Here is a 25,693-nt window from a genome sequence, read left to right as displayed (position 1 = left end):
CTGCTCGATCTTTTCTTACATGTCACCACTCTGAGCAAATGTGTAAGAAAATAAGCTCAAGAAATTGCAATTTCTGCAAAACAAGTTGTTGCAGATTATCACTAGTGTCCCTTCATACGGAATGAAAATTTGCACCATCCATGATTTGATAATTGGCACGGTAAAGGAATACCTAAACAAGCTTAATGTGAAATTCTACAACAAGGCAGCAGCTAATAGTACTGCAAACTTCGCTATATTTCTAAATTTTGAAATCTTAGTGTACAATTTTTTTCATTTGACCATACGCTGCACACTTTCTATGGCAAGAAAGCTTTGTCATTTGACATGTGATTTCACACCTCACATGCACATAGTGAAACTGCGTGTTGCGCTTCATGATGTAAATTCTCAAATACTGTATATTTTTTTATCTCTTATGGTTGGACACCGCCACCTGGAAGCTGACGCTACTCTCGCAGTTGGGAACGTTCGTCTTTTCCGCCGCCTATTTGGATTTTCTTCTTTTAGTGCTATAGATGGCACCAGACGCGTGACGACTCTAGCTGCTAAATGAGGCAAAGCGCCTCTTCTTTACTTTTCTATCCAAGACTTCCTACGAGGGACACATTCATTTTCAAGCTCCGTTAGGAACGTTGTAATTGCTCTGTGAATTACTGCTTAGACAGTAGAGCCCCAGTATAACACTGCAGTATCGCAGTAACTTGAGCTCTTTTATTTGTTTTGAACTTCTTTAAGATATCATGGGCATCTACAGTTTCGTAGTACAAAGCCTGGGATATCGCTACAATCAACACTTTTATGTGTGTTAAGAAAAATTTTCATTAATTCTGGATATTATCTGTTCCATTCTCCCTATTCCTTTGTCAAATAACACTTAGGATATTCCATTTATTTCGTGTTTACCCTTTTTTTGACCTTTACTGCATTTCGTTGGTTGGTTAGTAAAATGCGACAAAGCACGCTAGGACTGACCTGCTTTTCCAGCGCTTGTTTCGTGTTTGCCTTTTCACAAGCCTCATGAAATCGAAACAGCTCGTAACTTTAGAGTTGTTAGTATGTTTTATTGGATTTTGACTGCTATTGACTTTGAAACTCGCTAGTGTGCTTGCACAAAATCAGTTTTTAAATTATTATTTTAAAGATATCTGCACAAATGCTTGAGAATATTACCAGACTGGTGCGTCTTCAGAAAGGCTGATTTTCAATGCAGCTCTTGTGGTATATATTTTTTTCTATATTTAATTCAGGTATGTAATTCATAATTCGAATATTTTTATTTTTTTATATTCCAGTTTCATTTTATGCCAAATTAAAAAAAAATTAGCAATTTATTTTATGCATAATTTTTTTAGCAAGTAAATGAATTTTGGGAGATTTCCAGTGTGATCAGTCCCACCAGTGGCTGAACTGATAAGAATGGTGAACACTGATAGTTTGACTCGGGTTCAAATACCGTCGAATGGACTGGCTGCATGAAAGTTTTTTCTGTTTCTCCCAAACAGGACGTGAATACGAGCCAGTGTGCCTTTGAAAAGCCTGAAGAAGGCATTATTCCCTTATCCAGATAGTTCTAGCATGGTTTGCCAAAATTCAATATATATCAGGTTGAAAACTTAGTAAAAAATTCTTAGAGTACATCTAAGATTTTTAACACTTCGAGTCAGAGTTTAAATGCGATTGGAAGGATTGTCTTGATAACATAATTCACATAATGAAAAGTAGCTGAGTTTAACAAAAAAAAAAAAAAAAAAAAAAAAAGCCGACGTATTTCATTATTGATTAACAAAACACTAACTGTCTACTAGAGGTTTATTGCAACATCTCAAAAAAGGTATAGTGAAGTATAATAAATAGATAACATATATTAAAAGTATGATGAGTAATATTTCTGCTTTCGAAACATGTTTCTTTTCTTGGCAGTTTCGCCGTCCAGTGACGTGAAAGGCTACCTGTAGTACGTTAATAACTGCAAATTATTTCCCTTTGAAAGCACATATCTTATTTTTTAAACTTCTTATTTTGTAAAGAACAACAGCAAAAAGTAAAAGTATTGCGATAAGTCTATAAAGTTAGGAACAGAAGGCTTTAATAGGAGTACAGTATTGTTGATAAAGATCAGTACAAAATACTAAACTAATTTGGGGAGGGACAAAGTTTAAAGTTTCCCTTATTCTCTTCACCATTCAATGAGTCACTGCTTGCGGAAGTTTCGTCATGCAACTTTGATTTTTAAATCGAAGCCCGCTCTTTTCGTTCCTATGGAAGATTACATTAAATGCAGCCACTTTAAAGAAGTTTCTCACGGTTGACCTCACATTGGGGGGGGGGATCACACATAATGTCTAAAGACATCATAAGACTTCAGATACTTCTTATTGTACCATAAAATGTGAATACTAAAATTAGCTCCAGCAATATTTACTACTAAATATGTAGCTTCCGCAAGAATTTTTCTGTTAGTTTGAAGGTCAAGTTCATCATTGTCGAGATTATGGCATTATTTTTCCATTATTTTGGTAGAAATATAGCATACCACCTTTGCCAAGATTATGACAAATAAAAGATGAGATGCAATCAAAATTTCAATGTATGAAGAGTGTTCACGTTTCAGCTACTTGCATTCTAAAACTGCTCTAGAGAGAAAAACAAAAGTGAACACTTAATTGCCTTAAAGTTGAATATATTTTGTTATTAGCTACATATGAATATTATTAACAACTGATGATTTCACTTGTAGGTATTTTACTTTACTCAAATTATAGCTAAATAACAGAAGTTTGTGTATGCGTTGGTTTTTAACATCACAGAGCTCACATTACTCAAAATTATTTTTTCACATAACTTATCCGTCAAAAGCAACTGCATTACACTTGTATATAATAGTTTTATGTTTATACTTTTACAAAACTCAGAACATATAACCACAGTCAAAAATTTTTATTTTAAATGTTTAGCTGCTCAGTTAATGTTAGCTACCAGTGAGCTTTAAACAAATTGGCATAAAATACTTGCAATCCGATAGCATAGCCTGGTTAGAGAATTAGGCAACTAGGAAGATGTGGGTATAAATGTACCATGAGTTTTTTTTCCTTTGCTTTCTGTGGGATGCTTTTGGTTTTTCCCATGAGTAAATGTGGATTGGGTTGGATTGCATTATCTGATTACTGCAAAGCACATGAGCCATGTGTAATGTGAATATAAGTTCATTTTCTCTTAGAAAGTTTTCATGAAACATCCTCCTTCCAGCAGCCATCACGAGATTTGCCATAATCTACACACAGGGTGAAACGCCAAAGAAGGTGAAATCATAAAATATTCCATAAAAGTTAATATCTCTGTACAAGTTATTCTTATTCCTTGATAAATGGAATTTTAATTTTTTTAAATTTATGTTCCATATTTATACCGCGATACTTAAACTATCAGTATCCTCAGTCACATTGTTTAGCCATAGATAGCCCTCCTAATTTTCTAAAATTCATATTCTGAAGGCACACTTTGAAGGCCAGATAACATATAAACAAAGATAAAATTATAAATTAATCAAAAATTAGTTTTTATAAGTAATGAATGTGAGATAAGACTAATTCTTTTGTTTTCTTACACGTAATTGAATATGATATATAGAGTAGTAGCTTTTATTTATATTCTACAAGACCGTATCAAGATACTTTTAAAAATACTTAACTTTCCAAAGTATTGCGTAAGTAATTTTCTAAAATAATTTTAAATGCTGTTCTTAATAATATTAGCTTAACTTTGGGGTAGTTATTTCGAGCAGTTCGTGGAAATTGTAAGGTTTTTCCTCAAGTTCCATATAAATTGTACTGAAACAGTTACATTTATTACTGGATTTCAAAATAAAAATTTACCTTTTGTAACGTAGATGAATACTTATGCTCAAAATTTATTATTTCATACATTTGTTTAACACTATTCTAAGAAGCATTTAGTCTTCATAGTCTATTTGAATCGTTTTGACACTGAGAGTTTTTTGTATTTGCAGACTGGTTTTCAATCAATTTTCAAGACTTATTTTGTATTTCTTTACTTTTGCTTCCAAATATGACTTAACATTATTGCTATGCTAGAATTATTCTCAGTTCATTAACATCTCGAAGAAAAATCTATTCGAGATGCTTACTGTTTTTTGATTTGTGATAAACCCTGTTAACAATAAATTAATTCTGTTGCTAAACAGCGCTAAGGTGTTTCATTTATCTTTGATACTGTAAAAGTGAGTTGCTCAACACACTGAAAATTAATCAGTTAAAAAATTATTATATTTGGACTACTTAAAAATATTTTTCAAGAAGCGTCACTTTATACTTTCAACATTTTAAATAATTTTCTAACACCCTTTATAACTGACAGAGTGCAAAATTTGTTTTCCTTGTGTTTAATATTGCCTGCATTCAGAATAAAAAATTGATTTGTATGAGCCCTTTTGTAGTTAGTTTTGTAATTTTGTTTTGTATATAGATCGATCGACTTCAGATATTTTTCTATTTTTAATTTTGTCCCAATGATAATATAGATTTTGATCATTTTTAATACTATTTTATGCTCAAAAGAAATACAGAAACAAATGCAGTTTTGAAATTCAAATTCATTTTGGGTTGAGTTTTAAATTAATTCAACAACAATAATTTGACTTAGTGAAATGATGACAATTTAGAGTAATGACCGACTGAAACAGCTATTGTCGACCTCGAAATTTATCTGCGATATGCCTCCTGGCGAAAGGTAAATCATGTATTGTTTCCCAAAAATCAGAGTTTTCTTTCATGAAAATCAGCAAATCCTAGATAATATTCTGTTCACTGAACCTTTACAAGGCTTCCTCAACCGCTTAATCCATTTTGTCCGTGCTCTATTCGACTAAAATAACAATTATTCATGCTGCCGAATCGTTGTTTAGTTTCTTTCATATGATAAATTCTTTTCATACTAAACATTAGACATCAGAAAAACAATTTTTAAATTTTTTTACCCTATAAAAATTAATCTAGAAAAAAATTTACCCCCCCCTTTTTTTTTTGTTTGAAAATTTGAATTATTTTGTATTTTTAGTTTAACTACTATTATGTGGCTTTACATAATATTATACAGTTTATATGAACTTACCTAAATATAAGCCACAAATTCAGGTCTGGCGCAAGGCTTTTCCTGGCCCGGTACAAACTCTAGGGCTTCTGAATTCTGTCTCCCGGCTCCTTCCAAAATTCTAAAAATTTTGCCGTCCATTGCGACTGCACTGGTAGCACAGACTCTGGGGCTGGCCCTGCACAAATAAATACATATTTCATATTTTAATTTCATCCTCCTTTGAATTAATTCTACTTTAATAAATGAAATAAAGCCTTTGTAAAATGTATATTCTTTTTTTTATCTGTGAAAGGTAATTGGCATTGTTAACTACCCTTAATTATAGCAAAGGATTCGAATTCTAAAGGAAGGAATACTTCTGTGGAGGAGTTTTTAAGACAGCCTGGCTAGTATTTAAATTAGCACTTTGGTAATAATGTAGATATATCAGCTGTTTTTAAATTGAGCTTTTAACCTGACGAAAGCAAACTTCACTGCAGCTGCTTATGAAATTTAGTTTTGATAACGTGTACATTTATGCTGAGGCACATTTGTGAAGGTTTCTGTTTTGATCAAAAGTTGTCAATTTGCATAAAAGTATCGGAAAATTTACGGGCGGACACAGTCTTAAGGATGTTTTCGTGATAAGACAATGGAAAGAAATTCCCCTTTTCTACGTTGCGGAGTAAGGAATTAGATTACGCCGGACAGCATGCAGATAAGAAAATTCATGTGTGGTCATCTCATGAGTTGCAATCGAAAGGCCAGATAGCTGAGCCATTAAGAGGTACGACATGATGTACTCTAACACTACAAAAGCGGCATCTGTCTTTAAAATCTCTTGATTTCAGGGGCTCGTTAACCAATGATTCTGCAGTTCATCTGATATCGATTTCAAACTCAGTGAATCAGAAGACTTAAAATACAATAGGTAAACTAAAAAGGCATGACTAATTCAGTCTGCAAAATGTACCAGTACACATAGAACATTCTGAAAATCTCAACTAGAGAGAACTGTCAAACACTTGGCTGCTAGCAAGAATTCTTGTCTTCGTGCAATGCGGAAAATTGGTTAACTCATTACTGCTTTTATGCCTTTCATATTTGACTGCTGATTTGGTACTGACATTAATAGTAATGTTATTATTGATTATTATGATTTCTGTAGTATGTTACTTTGTTAGAGTTCAATGTTGCAATTATTCAGGAGCTAGAATGCGCAACCCAAGTAACACGCAACCAAACCACTAGTCATCCCAAGGTAAAACAGTGATCAATTTTAGTCGAGCTTAACGATGACGGTATTAAGATAATGAGCTGAAGACGTTTATCATTTTTGTAGCTTTCGATTAATTTACGCTCTTATATTAGTGCTATTAAATCTTGTCCCCTTTGTGTTTATTGATTTTTGCTGCACGAATTCAGCAGTTACCAGTTTCTTAAGCCATCGATACCAGATGATAATGCGGCATCACAGTCTTCGCCTCGGAAAATTTCCCGATGGACCCACCCACTTTATTGACAGTTGATAAATAGTTTGTTTCACTATCGGGAAGTGAATATACCTTGGCATTTAAATTTTATAATATACCACAGAACTATAATGTGAGATTTCTTTACAATTTTGTGAACATCTCGTAAGATGTTCTTGTCATTTACCAGTTTAGCTACTACTTTTCGAACAACGATGACTTTATAATCCTATGTAACCTTCTTTGCATTCTCAAGTTTGAAGTTTAAAAGTTAGATAAGAAATCCCCCGCCTCCTTCGCGTTGTACGCAAACTTTATTGGCTTTGATTTCTGGCCACTTATCTTTTAAAAATTAGTGTGCATAAATTATTAGATATGAAAATATTGCAAAATTTTCCCGAATCAAAATCCGATGAGTAAGGTTTATTGCATTACTCAAAGTAGAATTTCTAGCCATATACTGGTAATTAACGGATGGTGATCAGGGAATGAAAAATTTTATACCATCCATTTTATATCTTTCTTTCATTATAATTTCTATTGGGGAAAATATTAAAATTAGTTTTGAATGAGGTGATGCATCAAGATTAAATACACATTCTTCAGGATGAGTAGGATTTCTGAACAGATTTCTTCAGATGATTTATGCACAAAATTTTGAGAGAAACCGTGTGTTGAAAAGACATCCATACTGAAAAATATTGAAACACGATTTCTGGCCTTTTGTTATCAAGGTCTGTGGGCATCAGAATATTATTACAGAGGTTTGGGAAGGAAAACAGAAGGGAAAATATATCACTCCTTTCAGCTGTAGATCAGGTCCTCCTAATCTGAGATTAACGATAAGTTTAAGAACAACTTTTCTGTATTTTGTAAGGAATTACTTTCATAAAAAAGACTGTATAATTTTTAATGGCTAGAAACTTCTTTTTAACACTGCGCTTTAACATTTCAATGTATTTGAATAGTTAAATAGATTTTAACAAGAAAATTTCGCTTATTTGAAAAGTGATACCTTAATTGTCACAGCAGATGTATTCTCATACGGTCAGTTTTGAACACGGTAACTATCATAATAGTCTATGTAGAAAAAAAAAAAAACATGTCAGTGTCAGAAATAAAATTTAACAAAATCTAACCTAATGTTGGCTTCAAATCAGCGCATATTATTATAACCTCTAATGAATACCTTTAAAAAAATAAGTATAAAATGCATCCACATTTTGATTATTAAAATCTTTGAAATCGCCAATGAGTTTTGTTTATTCTTTAGAAGATAAAATTTAAGTATTAGCTTTTTAAAATGGCGCCGATCAGGTATTATTACTTAGCCGAAATTTTTGAATTTGAAGTCACGAAAAGGGATTTTTCACCTTACTGTTACATATGGCACGCAAAGAAAATATTTCTGCCTTTTAACTTTTGTAGCTTTAGTCAGTATGAACTTGGTAAGTTTCCAAGAAAAGGCGTAAATGCTTTACGTAGAGTAAAAGCTGCCCGTCATGGATCACCTTGACTTCCAGGTCTTATTCCTAGAATGCGAAACGTTGGAAAGGGAGGAGGGGGGAGAATAGAAAATTTACAGTTACGCTATTGATCTCTATGGATGAGTGAACTCTTTAGCAGCCTTGAAAAAATGGTTAACCTTTGTTGAAGACGCTGTTGTTTGCTGTTCTTCTCTTGGTAAAGTTTATTTGACAGCTTATTATCAAAACATTTCTCACATAGAAAAACTACAGCAGTTGAAATAATTACATTGTTAACATTTACACGAGATACTTTTCCTACTTTACAGTTTCCCTTTTTTCCTATCATTAAATGGGAGAGGAAGGGGAAACGGTACGAAACAAACTTTCAAATAAGTAACTTAATTTTGACACAACAATTTTAATTATGAAGAAAGGTTAAAGAACAAACTGCGGCCCCTCATATTAAAGGATACTATTCAGAAAAGGGTTACATTTGGTTTTATGCTAGTTTATCAAAGCAAAGAATTCAAAATGTAATTATTTTGCATGCTACAGGATGCATTGGTGGAGGACTTCTAATGGAAAGTGATTGGTGTTTACACATGGAAAAAACCTACGCAGCCAGTTGTTAATCGAGGTTTTAACCCGGATCAAAGTGTTCATCCAACGGTCTGACCACTAGACCACTGGCGGGCAAAGTTTCAAAAGAATGAATCCATAATTCAGCAATATAGATAGAATTAATACTGTAAACTAGTTAATACTCGTGAATTCATTTTAGTATTTAAAAAATTAAGATTTATTTCCTCAGTTGAGTACAGCAAATACCACGTGGGTACTTTATCTAAGAGGAGGTCTTCGAGAAGGATTTTCTAAGAGAAATTCGAGAAAAACAAACAAAATAATTTGAGCAGCAATAATGAGGATTGGCTTATTTAATTATGGCAAAGCGTGCCTAAAGGAAGACATGCCTTCTTGGAGGACTTTCTAAGGGGAACTGGTTCGTTTACACGTTACACATCAATAATATTATAACAAATAAAAACAAGTGATAATTTTAATAAGCGCAAAATAACAAATGCCCGGAATAAAAATTATGTAAACTATGAGTAGAAAAGCCGAATATTGAAAACACTTACGAGTTATCTGCATAAGAGGAAGGATGCTTACGCGAGGGAATTTCTAACAGACACTGTCTTGTATTCATTTTAAATATGGAAATTAAAATGGATTATTTATTTAGATTAGAGCAAAGCATACAAAGGCTTTCTGCCTAACGGAAGGGATGCCAGGACCTTTCGTGGAGAACTTTTTATGGGAAACTGGCTCGTACTCTTGAGAAAAAAGCGAAAACTTCCATACAATCAGCCCGTTCGTAAAAATCTGAATGCGATTCCATATACCAGTGCTCAGTAGTTTTATCACTCGGTTGTTAGTAGGCGAAGATAAAAATGAAAACAGTTATGCAGCCAGCCGGTTCGCCGGTACTCGAACCCGAATCGAACTACCAGTGTTCAAGGGTCATTCCACTTGGCCACTGATAGGGCACAAAATGAAAAAAAAAAAAAAAGATTTTAGACGTTTCAAAAAAAGGTTATGCAATAATAGTTATAACCTAAATTATGACGATTTAAAATTCATCTTTTCTTCTAGTCTACGAATGGCTGAATGGATATAACCACTGAACAACAGTAATTCTTTCCGGGGCATATCCCGGGGATTGGCTTGTGCGCATGAAGTTTTCTCACTTTTACGTTGCGTAAAGTGAACAAAAGCGTATGTCTTTTAGAAAGTCGTTCATGAACAATTTATCTTCTTTGCAGGATAAATATTGTATGTTTAAAATAATTCTTTTAGCATCCGATAGCATAAAATACGCTTTTTTAGTTATTTATCGACATCGAGGACTCGGTAGTGACACTTAATATCCATTACCATTGTTTATTGTATTATCTGTTATTCAGTGTTGGAATGGGAAAGCATTTACACTTTATTTCAGTCAGTTTAAATAAATGAGATAAGCTCTTACAACAACACAAAACACATTAGCAAAAATGATAAGAACTTGATAGGAAAGAAAAAAAAAGCATACAGAAAATAAAGGTATTTATTTAACCTTATCTCCTCAGAGAAGAACGTTAAATGCCTTAGTAATGTAGTCTTCCTGCATGTTAGTACAAAGTTTATTTCTAGTCATTTTCCTGATATCAGCAAATTTATCGAACAAACAAATGAAGTCACCTTTAAAATAGAACAAAAAAAAAAAAAAAAAAAAAAAAAAAAAAAGAAAGAAAGAAAGAAAGAAAGAAAATCATTCAAGTACAGCTCGCCCTTGAAATACGCTGGTTACAGATGCACCAATTCCTTGATATGTGGATTTTTATCAGAAAAGTTATTGTAGATTTACAGCCATTTTAAGAAATTATCAAACGTATCGTATCTTACAAATATCAGACTAATGCGTTATGTATGCCACGAATGCATAAAATATGTATAGATGCTTGTCTATTCTATTATTTACTTCAAACATAACATGAATACGTGTTAGTTTTTCTTAAAACGTCCTCCATATATACATTCATCCTCGTAGGCAGGTATCTCTAGTATGCTTTGCTGTAATCAAATAATTTAATTCAGTTTTCCAGAAAATAAGCTCAAATCTGTTATAAAAAGATAAATTTGATACAACAATTAGACCTCTATTTAACGAAGTCGCAGAATCCAGCGTGAAAACTTCTCTGAATGAAATGGAAGAATTCGCCAAAATGGAGGTTACGATAAACACTAAATGGAAGTTATGGTCTAAGATAAGATTTTTTTAAATTTTAAATGTAAAATAATAGTAAAATGAAATATAAATGCAAAATTACATATGTTAATGTATCCATTCCATCAAAGTTACCTATGAAAATTACATAAATTCATTTCGAAAAATAATCAATTACTTTAGTTTGTTTTGACTGTCGGAAACAGCATTTCATGTCATAGTAAGACTTACATCTTTGTAATGTACGGATAACGTCTTCTGGAACACTTTGTTCAAATTGAAAACTGTTTCGCAAAATATCAGACGCATTTAGCATATCTTCTGGAGGAGATTTTGTACATTCATTTTCATTAATGTTTTCAACTTCATCATCATCATCATCATCAAGTATTTTCTGGCTGCTACGTTTTTGTCATCTGCAATATCTTCTCTTCGGTAGAGATTCTCGAGATCTCAGCATAGTCATATATTAATAAATAATCTTGTAATTGTTGATTATTCTTTAACTGTCCTCGATTTTTAAACTGCAAGCACATATTATTCAATTCCTCATCTTGCCCATCGTCGTCATCTATGCTGGTGATGAAGCCAGCCTTTTTGAAGCAACTGCGAATAGTTTTTTTTTTTTTTTTTTTCCAGTGACATCATAATTCCATACTTTTGCAATTCAGATTTGCAATCATGTAAACTTATAGGCATAAAGGCTAATTACTTTCAACTCCCGTCAGGGCCTTCTCCAAAATTCTTTTGAAGTAATGCGTCTTAACCCTTTTTATCAAGAAATTGATCCATAGACTGCAGTTTCGCATTGTTATTTGGAGGGGGAAAAAACTTAAAATGTTTATACTTATATTTGATATTTCGAGGATGAGCATTGCAACTGTCTATCACTAGAGCAATTTTTCGTTTCTTTACAGCCATGTAGTTATCTAAATTGTTTAGCCACTTTTCAGAAATCTTTGAGTTCTTGTTGAAATTATAACCTACTTCCAATGATTTAATATCTCTAAAACATCTTAGGTTTTTCACTTTTTCTAATAACTAACTTAGCTGTCTTTGCCTCCAAAATATTTCTCTGTTTTTAATTTTAATGTTAATTTTCTTTGCGATAAACATTGACAAAATAAGCCGTTTTCGTCCACGTTGAAGTTATCTTTTGGCTTGTACATTTCCATGATATTTCTTTTAGTCTTCCATATGATAGTGTCATCTTAAGTAATATCTTTGCTTTCGTCACATAATTATGCCTTTTATTGAATTTCTCTAGCTACCCATTGCTCGCATGAAATTCACTTTGTCCTAAAACTTTGAGAAACTCCGTAACTTTTCTGACGTCAGTGGTTCTGATACTGATATGATGGTTCTGATATTTTTTTTCCACTGTACATAGCCATTTTTAACGTTGCTTCATCAGCGTTTTCATAAACGTTTTCTTACGTTTGGCACTTGTATGCTTAGCCGCAAAAAAAAAAGAAAATCAGATCATTTTCCAAAAGCGTCACTTACATATCTTTATTGTAAGTATTTCCTTTCTTTGGTAGAATATTTTGTTTTTGTGTCAACTCCCTCACGTATTTTACCGTATGCAGTTAAACAACAAAGACGTTTCAATAAATATTCATTTTCTTCTTGGACAAATGATATACTTGAATTAAAGGATTTGAAAGTAGTCCTCAGTCCCAGATTTGTAGACAAAAATTGAAATTTATGTAAATATAAAATTTTTAAATATGATCATGTTTCAGTTATATAGTTTTGTGTCCCCCTTCTACATTTATAAACACATTTCTTGCTCTAATCGCAGAAAATCCACCCCAAGGGTCCTTGCTTTTGAAGAAATAATGTGGGAGGGAGGAAATGTAACAAAGCCTAGGAGCTGACGTTCCTTGTGCATACATTGGCAGATAACGTATCAGTTTTAGAAGCATCTTAGATAGAGGTCATTTTAGGGAACCATGTTAAAAGGCAATCCTATAGTCAAGTGTATGCTGACAATCTGTCGCTATAAAAATAGCTGAAGTTCAACCATTCTGGTGTTCATAAACTAGTGTCAGAAGTTTCTCCATTGCTTAGACGTCAGTCAAGAATTAACTAGTAGAAGGAACTAAGGCATATTCATGAATAATTTATGAAGCCTACTGAAGTACTATACTTTTGAGTTTTGTAGCAGACAGGTATGGCCAGCGAAGGAACAAATTAACATCTGGATCTTATCATACATTCATAAAAAAGTAAGATTTGCTTCAGTGATCTTAAGTTGTAAGAATTTCTGTGGTGTATCACGTGACTACTTGCTGTGACCCGTTAGATCAGATGGAAAAGTTGAACTGCCTGAAAGGAAGCGAAACAAAATAAACGTAGGATAAACAGGAATGATCGTAAACGGTTCAAGTTAGGAGGAGTAGGAACTACGATCAGTATAACTAAATAATGATCAAGAAAGCGGATACCAATGTGCTTCATTATTGACCAAGCTAAGACGGGTACTGAACTTTCTACAGTCTCTGAGCCATCTTTTCTGAGTATAGTTATGCAATGACATATGTTGTAAGTCTAATGAAGTTAGCTACATTATGTTGTCAATTGGACAAGAAGTATGGGACAGATGAAAAATCGATTTTTGTTAATATTGTATTTTGTTCTGTCGTCGATTCTAACTGAAGCTAACTTTGGAGGTAAGCGCAATATTCATTATATTACTAATATTACTGCATGGCGTGAATATTTTTCGGTCTGTTGAAATTTTCTCTCTCCTGATTTTTAAACCTGAGTGAAGCTAAAAATTTATTCTAGCAAATAATTGTGGTAATTATTTTATATTAATAATACTCAAAAAGTATTCCGTATTAATGAAACTGATACGTTGGGAAATGCTAACTGAAAAATAGCTATTGGTTAAAGAAATACATTTTCTTTGCACTTTTAAGTTATTTGTCAGATGTATTGTCATGATGTGCAAACTACTTTTTTTATAAATTAAACCGATATGTAGCCTTTCCATAAATTAAAAGAATTTCAAATTAAAGAACATAACTTAAAACTCATAAATTTATAATACTACGGAATTTATCAATAAATATTAGGAATAAAATTTCTTTAAATATGCATATTTGTTCATATACTTGACGTGCTATTCATTAAAAAGACATTTAAAAACTCCTAACGAAATTTCTTTTTATACTTTTTCTTTAAAATACTTTGACCAAAAATTTTCATTCTACGTTCAAAGTTTGCAAAACATTTTGATATTAGGAATATTTAGAATAAGCTAAATCACTTTATTACCTTTTCAACATTCTTATATGAAGCATAGCAATTCTGCAATGACATTTAATGAAAATTTTAGTTTATCGTTAAATTGTTCCAGAGTTCCCCCTTAAAGTTTCCTTCTTCTTTTTTTTTTTTTTTTTTTTTCTTTTTTTTTTTTTTTTTTTTACCATTTCTGATATTGTTTATATCTTCTTAGGAATACTTTTCTCGGTTTCCAATCAATTCATTTCAACTTCACTCAATTTCAAATCGTCGGCTCTGATTGGAAATTTAGAAATAGTTTTGAGATAGCTATAAATGAAGATTATTGTATCGTAACATATATATATTCTCGAGTTGCATAAGGTGCAAAATGCGATTTGGTTTTTCTTAATTTACATGTAAACTACACAAATAAATTACTTTAGGGTGGTTCAAAATAGTATTCTGTGCATTCTGACAGAAGAAAGTTCAGTATGTTTAATAACTTACATGAAAACGGAAATATACAGGAATTTATATTTATATTTTAAAGTTATTTTCCATAAGATAAGATGTTAAATTTTAGTTCGTAATTTGCACAACGAGATATGAAGCAGTTTTTTTTTAAATGTCCTCCGCAAAGTCCTCTTTTCCCTTTAATAGCTAGTCCTCGCATTCTTTGCCTGTATTGCTTGCTAATCCAGTCGAGTAGCAAGCTGTGAAGGAAGGATACCGAGCTAACACTACTGTGATATTTTTAAAAGTTGAAATCAGTTCAATTGCGCCAGTGGGGAGCGCCTATTGCTTATTACCGTCATTGATTTAAAGCGTATATCATCACATGCACGACCCCACCAGTTACCGAGTGGTTAAAACCTGCTGAATATTGTTAGTTCTTCTCGGGTTCGAACTCAGGCAAATAAATTTGGCTGCTCATTGGTTTTCGTAGTTTTTGCCATATGTAACGTGAATAGGAGCCAGTTTCCCTCATAAAGTCCTTCCCGAAGGCATCCTCCCTTTAAGCAGTAAGTCGCCGTGTGCTTTATTTAAATAACTAAACCAAGCCATCATGGGCAAAGGTAAATTTTAAAACTTATACAGAGAAAAATCTTGAAGTACGGACCAAGTATTCATGCTTCATATATAAGTAAAGTTCTGAATTTCTTGTTATACATTGAGAAAATCACGAAAGCCATAATGCAGAAAATTAACTGAATCCAGGAGAAGCTACAAATGTTTCTCGATTTATTCATTTAATCACTGGTTCATTCCTATTACACAATGAGAAAACATCTATTATTAGTCAATTATTCTTAAACTGATAATTATGTGAAATCCTAGGAACCGAAACAATTATTATTCTTTTAATCTGTGGGGAAATGTCATACAAATCTCGGTGCTTTCATTATTCTTATAGTTACTACTGAATCCATTTAATCCGATCACGGTAACGTAACTGTATATGTAAATAAGTGATTCTGCATTTTAATAGTATTCGCAAAACATATAATTTCATTTATTGAATTTTAGCATATTAAACTTTAGCATGCATACAAATTTTCCATCATCCATATTGAAGCTTAGTCAGTTTGTACATCTTTGGAAAGGTATGCTGTAATTGGTATAAATTCTAAAGAAATTCGAAAAAAAAGTTTTGACAAATCTAGCCAAAAATGGACTCGTACCTTTTCCGATATTATGCTCCTTTCTACAAGGCTGACTAATGTAACTATAGGCTACATACTCCACAATATTACTAGACGAATTCTGAGTACCATGTGACATTCTACAATTTCCCTAACTGTTAGCAGTTACCAATTAGTTTATTATATGCTTTTGATTTTAAGAGTAAGTTTGCTTTTCGCTGCCGTTTACGTACATGCTAGCATATATAGGCAGTTTATAAAATTCAGCGTAATTTTTATATTTAATTCTCTAAAAATCATTTAGCTATTATTGTCGAGGAATTTCGAGGCAAAAGTAAGTATTTATTAAAAGTTAACTTTACACATGGGGAACCGGCCTACCAAGTGGCCGTGGAGATAAGACTGCTTGAATGTTTGAAATTCGAACCGGTAGTTGCTAGGTTACTGCATCTTTCAAGGATGGACCTCATTGTTGCCAATGTGATATTTATCTTATAACCAATTGATCTCAGATGTTGCAAAAGTTAGGTTTTTTTTTTTAAAGTCTAGAATGACTCGGATATTTTAAATCATCTACCCAGTTAAAGCTGCAAGTTCTTTCTGGTATGATGCAAGTTCTTTCTGGCTCAATTTTTTGTCGGATGCATGCTGACAGAGGAAGAAATGGGTGGATACTATTGAATTTGTTGATTGCAGTTGTTGATTGCTTACTGGATCCGAAATTTTTTCGACTAATTGTTCCTAGGTCAGCTTTGTCTACAAAATTAAATACGAGCCAGTTTATTCTGGAAATCTTCCAAAAGTTTAATCTGACTTAAAATCCAGTAAAAAGAACTATAAGCTGTTTTGAATACGCCAAAATTGATTTCAGTGATTCTTGTAAGTGTAGTTTTGTTTACTTCTTATATTTCAGTTTAGAATTGTAATAATTTTAATACAGTGGTACTTCGGTATGCATCATTAATCCACTCCAGATCCTTGGACGTATACCAAATAAACATTTCCAATAAGCAGTAAAAGGGACAAATTAATGCGTTCTTATAAAATAATTATATTTTTATTAGATATTTATTCTATTTTTATTAGATTATTTAACATCCCCCAACATTCCATCATAAACTAAAATACAACATCTCCTTTGCAACTTTAGCCTATTTAAAACGTCTTTGTCCCTTCCCCCCCCACAAGCACAGATACCGTTGTTCTCAGCGTATAGTATGCAACAGCGAAGTCGTGGATACACATGACATCTTCATAGTTAAAAAAATATTATATTATGTGATGCTGGCTAGTATGCTCTAAGCATCATTATACCGCTGTTAGTGGCAGCAGTTAGTCATAAACTGAAATGGCTAGCCTTAACTAGCTCTATGTTGCAGCGTAATGTTGTAATTTATACCGAGATCTGAAAATTTAATGTAATTATGTGTAAATAATATATCAATCTGTTAAAATCATTGCAACTTTTATGTACCTTGAAATTGTATAATCAACGTGAAGGCCTACCAGCGCCCGAGAGATAGAACCGCTGAATAGTGGTAGTTTCGACATGAGTTCGAATCCAGCCTAACGGGCTGGCTTCATGGGCATTTTCATGGCTTTCCCCACCTGTAACGTGTATACGAGCCACTCTCCATTAGAAAGTTCGTACGGCCAACCAGCGGCCGAGCGGTAAAGTCGCTGAACACTGGTAGTTCGGTTCGAATCCCGCGAACGGATTGGTTGCATGGACGTTTTCGTGGTTTCCCTCATGTGTAACGTGTATACGAGGTCAGTTTCTCTTAGAAAGTCCTCCCCGAAGGCATCCCTTCCCTTACGTAGATAGCACTAGTGTGCTTTGCCATAATAAACTAAAGCAAACCAATTATATAATCAATGTATAATTGCGTATTCAGTGTGAAAAGTCTTAATATAGATGAAACGAATACATGTGAAAAATTTCGCTGGGCTAGCTTCTAGAGCGGACTGACTGTACGTTCAGTAAAAAACAGTAGTGGGATGGAGCAATATCTGTTAAATCATCGACGAAGTTCTGATGCTCCGTCCCACTTTTCCCTGTTATTTTCATCGTTTTCAACAATCTCATTTCTCACTTCCACGGTGATGTGATTATAACTATTTTCTTTGTTGCTGGACTCTTCGCAATATAAAAATTCTTGACTCTTCACCTTCTTAAAACTCACTGTTCATGAATTTACAAAAAAAAATGTACTCGAAAATTCAGAGTTACAGCGCGGATTGTGTACTAAATAGTAGCAACAGGCATACAGTCTCATGGGCAGTCGTAGCATTGGCTCGAAAGTGGTAAATAAGGGCAGTCCTGATTCATCGAACTGATGTCGTATTCCAAATAAATATCGTATGCCAAATAAAACCTTTTGCGTCCAAACAGGCCAAGTTAGACGTATTTCAAAGTGGATGTCTACCGAGGTACTACTGTGTACTAGGTTATAAAAATTAGCTACAGTCCAAGTAAGAATTTTGCCGAACTAAGAATGCTCTTTGATTCTTTTGACACATGGCCCACCATTGGCCGAGTGGTAAAATCCCTGAACACTGGTAGTTCAGACAGAGGTTCGTTTCCCGCGAACTAGCTGGCTGCATGTGCGTTTTCGTGGTTTTCCCCATGTGTAACGTGTTAATACGAGTCAGTTTACCCTACAAAGTCCTCCTCCCTTCGCGTAGTGCGAACACGCAAATAATAATAATATTGGTAATTTGCATAAAAACCGCTAAAGAAAACTTCCGTTCGTCAAAAAATATGCCGATAACGTGTGAAAGAATGATAGTAGAAAATTAGTTTTGAAGATTACATCAGACATACATTTATTTACTACTAAACAAAGCGTTAACAACAGTCCGATTTTGTAAAAAACTGGATATGACTGTTAAATAAGTCACAGACTGGAATAGGTATTTTCCAGAATTTTTCATGTCTTGAATTTACTCTAGATCATCAGTTTTAATACCGTAAAATACGCTTGAGACAAATAGAAAATAAAGGTACTTAACGTATTAGAGCAGGGCTGTCCAGACCAGCTATGATCCCGGACCAATACAAATTACTAAATAGATTGGAGGACCGCAGAAATAAAAAAGCACATTTTTTTTTAAGAAAAGGTTTAATAGCGTAATATAATTATTATGTAACTGTTACATTAAATTCTATTAGTGCTTCATTAATTTATCTTTTACAATCCTTTTAATATCAACATTAATATTAGTTGTTGCCAGACGCAGTGCGTGTGTAAGTGAGTTATCTAAAAGCGAAGATCTATATTTAGATTTTATAAAATTCATTGTAGAATACGCATTTTCACCAAGATAGGTACTGCTCATCATCGAACCCATTTTTAAGCCAAGATTGGTTAATTTGGGGAAACGCTCGCCAAGGAACTTAACAAAATCTATTCCAGACTCTGTTCTGCCTTTGTAAAAGGGGTCTGATTGTAAGTCACATTCCAATTGATAATCAGTCTTTACACTTCCAATTGCAATTGTTAATGGATGAATGAAAAGTGATATATCACTCTCTAATTCTTTAAAATCTGCAGATCGCTGCTCAAATTCCACAATTACATCGTCAATATACTTTAGGTGATCCTTAAAGGTACACCCTTCAAAATTTTCCATATCTGTGTAATGTTCTTTGCAACTCGGAAAAAAAGAAAAATTAGTCTGCTCTAGTGATGTTTTGAACAATTTTAGTTAACATCTAAAATATTCACATATCCATACAAGTTGGCAATATTGTGTTCTTTGCCTTGTAACTTCAAATTTAACTCGTTCAAGTGTTGTGTCATATCAGTTAAAAATGCAAGATCAGCCAGGAATAAAGGATCTTGCATAAAATTTTGCAGTTCAGAAGTGTCTGATTTTATTTCATTTTTTAGAAATAAAGGTACACGAGTCGGAACGGGACTCATAAATACGTACGTAGGAATACGATTCAATATTTTAGTTATTTATTTGTAATACCATATAAAATAAAATCATTTCTACCAACAAAATTTGAAAAAATGGAAAAATTTATTCTTCCGTTATAATATTAAAAACACACCGCGGGCCGCACAAAGATGGACCAAGGGTAATAGGCGGCCCGCGGGCCGTGCTTTGGACAGGCCTATATTAGAGCAACCAGCTTGACCCAGTTGGGCAGTTTCTTACAGAAGAAAACGAATCATGACTTATAAGTGCAAAAACATTATTTATCATAAGTATACTTTTGAACTGGGTATGTATCCCGAAAATTAGACAATAAACTTGCATAAGGATTTTTGTTTCTTTTCTGGAGGAAAAATCTTGGCGATCACTTTACCCATAGAGGTACAATTCCGTTTTGAGGACTGTAAAAAATCGCCAAACTATTGCTGCCAAAAATAATTGCGGCAACCCTAACGCAAGAAAGGAAGTACTATAATGGTAAATAACTATCTAAAGATTATTTTTTTAATTTATATGAAAGGTTAATTTCATATAATACTTTATTATTATAATTTATATAAAAAAGGCTAAACATAACTGAATGGATTCCTGCATCGCTATTTCGCTACCGAGTTATCGTTAAAGCATAATTTCATCTTGTTGGTTGGGGGCCCACCAGCGGCCGAGCGGTAAAGTCCCTAAACACTGGTAGTTCGGTCCGAGGTTCGAATCCCGCGAATGGGCTGTCTGCATTGGCGTTTTCGTGATTTTCCCCATGTGTAACATGTATACGAGCCAATTTCGCTTAAGTCCTCCACGAAGGCATCCCACCCTTTAGGCAAATAGCCCTCGAGGCTTTGCCCTGATCACACGCATACATCTCGTTGGTTGTTCAAACATAATTTTCTATAATGAATCGTACCTTTTCTTTGAAAAAATTCTATTGCAGACTTTTCATCATGGGCAATTCCCAAATTGCTAAATCCATAGGATATGAAAAAAAGAATAAAAAAATTAAACTAGTATTTCAATGGCGTCTTAAGAAACATAGATCTATCTAAACTTACGCAATTTGAAATTAGCGCATACTCTAGATTTGGCGCTCTGTTAAATGGACCCTTTTGCTAGATTTGGCGCTTTTGCGCATACATTTTCGCTGCAATTTTTTTTACGGTCCTCAAAACGAAACTACAAAAATGGATTCAAAGTATTGTTCCTTTTATCGAATTTGTGGCAAAATATACATTCCTGGAAACATTTTACGCAGTTTCTTCTATCACAGGCAAAGCTCTCAAGCGCCTATTTTAAAACTGATTTAAAATTTTAAAAAAATCAAGATTATTCTGTAAATACCGTACCAGGTTGGAATACAACAAAAAGATCGGTCACGGAAATGACGAAAAGATTTGCAATGAGCATAGTTGCCCTATTTTAACGCACTCTGAAAATTTCGTAAACTCTACTCAGATAGTTGAGCTGATAGTAGGTTGCTTTAACTATTTAGTTGCTGCAGTTTCATTTCAGACTGTGGTCGTGGCAGTAGAACAAAAGGGCTGTATATTATTTCTGCGATATTCTCTATGAGAAAAATACGAGTTAGTTTCCCCTAGAAATTTCTCCGCGAATGTTTTCTTCGCCTTGGATGAGATAAAAGTCAAGTGTTTCACCATAATTACACAACCACTTAGACGCGCGTCATATAATTGTGTCGCCATCTTAGCACAAGGTTATGTTCCATGCATCATTATGACAAACGATGGCTTTATTTTTACAATAGGTTTTCTAAACATAAAAATACATAAGAATATGTTCTTCAAATTTTACATCTAAATCCGTATATACATGCAGAGTGAGTGAAGGATACTGATAAACTTAAGATATAGAGGTGTAACAATACAGCAATAATACATTTCTAAAAATTCAGATGTGTTTTGAATGGAAATCGTTCATCATCGGATGATTCTAAGTTACTAGGAGCCTGGCGAATGTAATATTTAGACCGCTGTGTGGTTAAAGGAACTACAATTCAGGAATAATCGCACTGTTTGAAAAGGTTGTGTCTGACTATAGCATGAGTCGACATGATCGCTTCGCTCGCTATTTGCAAGCATTTGTAAGGTGATACTTAAATAATATGTGAATAAGATTAGCTTCGATTCGCAAATTACCCGAGTGCCTGAAAATATTTCATTTTTGTTTTATGCTTTACAACTTCCAGCTTTGATTCTTCTTCCCTAAATGTTGCTTAAAAATACCACTGAATATTTTCAAGAAATCAAATATCGGATGATAAAACGATAGCCTTCTATAAAATAGTCAGAGTAGTGGGAAATTTATGTAATACATGGCAGGATTCAATGGTTAGTGTATCGCAGGGGTTCTCAACCAAGGGAGGTTAGACTTTTATTACCTGTTAAGTATTGCGTTTTAGTTTATGAATATAAAAAAAAAGAAAAAGAAAAAATTTTACTCGTGTTTTGATATTTATCAACACTTTTTTACCTTTTTTTTTTTTTTTTGTTTAACGGGCAAAGTACATTAAAAAATAACCTAATTTATGTAAGTGTACATGTATTTTTCGAGTTTTAGAAAGAAGGGGGATGATCGTCTAGCAATTGTGAAAGAAGTGCATAGGGCAAAAAAGGCTGAGAGCCAATGGTGCATTTATTGTTTCATGTAATTAGACAAAAAGTCATCTAAAAATGACCTTCATGCTGCACTAGGTTTGAAAATTTACATTTAGGGTAAATGTTACATCATTTCTAGTGGCTTACAGAAAATTAGGAGTATGTTAAAAAATATTTAACTAGTTTTTATCTTTTCATGCTTTTTATTATTTTAGTCATACTGTCTGACAAAAAGATGCGGTTTGTATATTATATTAAGTATATTGTATATGTAAAAGAAAATCTCCTTAACGCGTGTGTACTTAATATGTAACAGCCAATAACAATTTAAAATGACATCGAATTGGAATATATAAACAGTGAGATCTTGTAAAATCACCCACTGTTCCTGGCTATTTCGATTTTCTGTGGAGATAAATAGTCTTTAAAATTAGTATCCAAATGATGACTATCGATTTTATATAGTACATTTACGTTGGGAGTCTGTAAAAGAAAATGAAGTAAAAGTGGGTTAGGTTGGTTTACTAATACAACTAACTATATTAATAAAATTGAAAGTTAATTTCAAGGATCAGAACGAAATGGTATATCTAGCAAACAAAATTCAGGGGAAAACATTTCTCATGCTTCATTTACTGAAATGCTATAAATGAAAATAATTTTTAATGCTAGAAAGATATTTTCTGTACAAAGCAAGAATAAAGAAAAAAAATCTTACAATATACGTTTTTAAATAATTTCAAAAACATTCACTACTTATTAAAATATAACAAAGCCTGCGAGCTTCCATTGCGATAGACTGACAGCTCATGAATCTACCCTCTCTTCAAGCATGTTATTGAAGCAAGTAAAATTTGAATTAAGGAACATACAGCGTCTCATCCGGGAAATATGTGGAAATGTAAGAAATATGGCAATTACGTTGCTATATTTTCTGCCGCATATTTCCGCAATATAGAGGGATATGACGTATATAAGACTGAAAATGTTTCATAATGTCAGCTTGAATGCATTCAAAATGATAATGAATTTTATTTAAAGAACACACACATACCAAAAAAACTTTTTGCTAGTTTTCTTATCACGTAGTAGTCTTTCAAAACACTGTTAATGTTTTAACATGAAGCATTATGCACAGCATTATGCAAACACTGTTAGTGTTTTAACATGAAGCACTGTTAATGTTTTAACATTCTCAAACATGAATTGAATTAATGTTTAAACTCAAACATTAATCCAAAATTGAACTCAAACATTAATTTTGAGTTTAAATTTTTGAAGCTGAAAGATTTTGTTTGAGATTTATTTTGCTAGGAATCGAATAACAACGAAATTTGAATTCTTAATCATTCGAACGTAGAATCAATAAAAGAAGCAGTAATATTTTTAACGTTTAGAGTCTAAAGTGGATTTTTAATTTATTTTGATCTGAAAAGCCATTTTATGAAGTAAAATGCTGAAAAAAATTTTTTTACCAGATCATTTCTTCTAAGCTATTTTTATCCTGGAAAAAATAGAACATTGTTGCTGCTGAAATCCGTAGCTGTTGGTCATGTGTATCGAATTCGGCTAACAAAGACTTCAGAAAGGTGTTTGTATGTTGCTTTTGCCGCCCACCGAACTGATACGGACCAGTGAACTCAAGCGATTGTTTTGTTAATTTTTTTTCTTTAATACTTTATGGCCTAACTTATCGATACGATCATGACGTCCGCTTGATTTCTTCTCCCTTTCCTTCCTCATGAACTGTTGTCGCCCAGGCTGGATCAGCTGAAGTTATAAGAAAGTAGCTGGGGAACAATGCAACTGAGGTTCATTGACCTGGTATACCTAATTCAAGGTGAACTGATATGACCTGTTTCCTCGTGAATCTCACCCTGTGACCGTGCTCTGAAGGTTACTCGGTTAAAAATTAGCTTCACGTCCACTGTCTGCCAGAACTACGTCTGTCTTCTGAGACTTACGCTTGTGGTACTGTCATCAACGCCTACAGCAAAGTTCTTAAATTACTTCATCCTTGCATCAGACATCAACAACACTGGTAATGAATTGCTTGACTACATCTCCGAGGTATTTAATCCTTTTGTCATATCAGATTTTGCTCCTTTCAACCTCTATCTCACATTTTTCATGTCTTAGTGATTAATGAAGTAATGTTGATATGACCTCTTTTTCATTATAAGTGACTAAAAAAATACTTCAAATTGATAAGCGTAATTATATCTAAGGCACTGTAAGACTATTTAAAATTTTAGTAAGTATGTACGTAAATTTTGAATTCTTGTTTAATGGGTATTTAAGAAAACTTACTTTCACAGTTATTGTCATCTGAAACTTGAAGATTAAAATCTTTAACTTTGCAGATGAAAGGAAGAGAGAACTTTCATAATACTTTCTAAGAATTTAGAGTATAAGATGAAACAGAAATATATTTAGAGGAAACTGATAGTTGGTTTAATTGGTTGAGCACCTTCTGCTTAGCAGGTGCTCATAACATTAAACCATGAGATGCACTTAGTCTCAAACAATATTATTACCATGCAATTTGTTCTAAAAGTTTTTCGGTTGATCTTTACAATATGGTAACTGGTAGTTTGGCGACATTTTGGAGGCGATAAAGGTTACTACCTGGCACTTTGGTAATAATGTGAGTAGTACTCAGTTCCGATTACGCATTATTTTGTGTGAGGGAAATGAGAGATCATGGGATATGTCATGTGATATTAATGGACGAATTACGGTTCTTTAATCGGAAAAGGGGGGGGGGAAATCGGGAAAAAATCTGGAAATTTTGTATTTGGCTTTATTCTGTGTTGTGTGAAACAGTGTTCGTGAATTTTTGGATCCCATGGCCGTAACTAAAGTGAATTCGAAATGGGTATTTATGTATGTATTAATTTAATGTATGTGCTCATTTGTATTTTAAGTAGTGTTTTTGAATTTAATTATATTTTAATTAAATGATAGTTATTTTGTGAATTTTATGTTTGTAGGAATTTGGTATACGTTTTAGTTGAAGAAAACGTGCATGGAAATAATTTAAATATTTGATACTAAGTATTTGTAATGGTTGCGGTATGAATTCGTTGGTGACGTGTATAATGTAATAGATGATTTAGAGGTAAAAGTTTTTGGATATTTTATTTATTTTATATGTGGAAATGTTCATATTTGGAAAGGGTAAATACTTTTTCGCGATCAGGTAATTTCATATATGTTCTTTTTACCGGGTTTAAAGATTGAGAAAATTGTCATGTATTTTCGTGAAATTTTTCTAATTTATGAGAAAAAAGCAGTGTACATGGATATAGTGAAGAGTGTGCGCAATGCCATTTTTGTGCAATTCTGGGATGTTTTTTTAAGTAAAAATAAGTCGGCGTGTACATGGTTTATGTGTATGTGTTATTTTGAAAAACGCGTAAGGAGTATGGTATTGTGCACTTTTTCCCAATTTTGCAGTGAATAT

General features: G+C 33.1%; 1 protein-coding gene across 3 annotated transcripts in view; it reads left to right on the top strand.

Annotated features, from left to right (window-relative positions):
* LOC118180907 (uncharacterized) overlaps positions 1-25,693 on the top strand; it is a 61,425-nt gene that overhangs the window by 16,769 nt on the left and 18,963 nt on the right. The window contains exon 1 of one of the 3 annotated variants that reach the window (XM_035349982.2): positions 12,842-13,474. The exons of 1 other annotated variant lie outside the window; for it this stretch is intronic. In XM_035349982.2, the coding sequence (XP_035205873.1) occupies positions 13,396-13,474 (79 nt within the window). In that variant the 5' untranslated portion in view covers positions 12,842-13,395. Of the gene's footprint in view, positions 1-12,841; positions 13,475-24,143; positions 24,298-25,693 lie in introns of those variants that run through there. One more of the 3 variants, XM_035349985.2, reaches the window with a different exon arrangement.

The sequence above is a fragment of the Stegodyphus dumicola genome, chromosome X1 (genome assembly GCF_044657685.1).
Source record: "Stegodyphus dumicola isolate Sdum_Otavi_A_Nest chromosome X1, ASM4465768v1".
Taxonomy (NCBI): Eukaryota; Metazoa; Arthropoda; class Arachnida; order Araneae; family Eresidae; genus Stegodyphus; species Stegodyphus dumicola.
The sequence above is the reverse complement of the archived record's forward strand: the minus strand, read 5'-3'. Positions and strand labels throughout refer to the sequence as shown.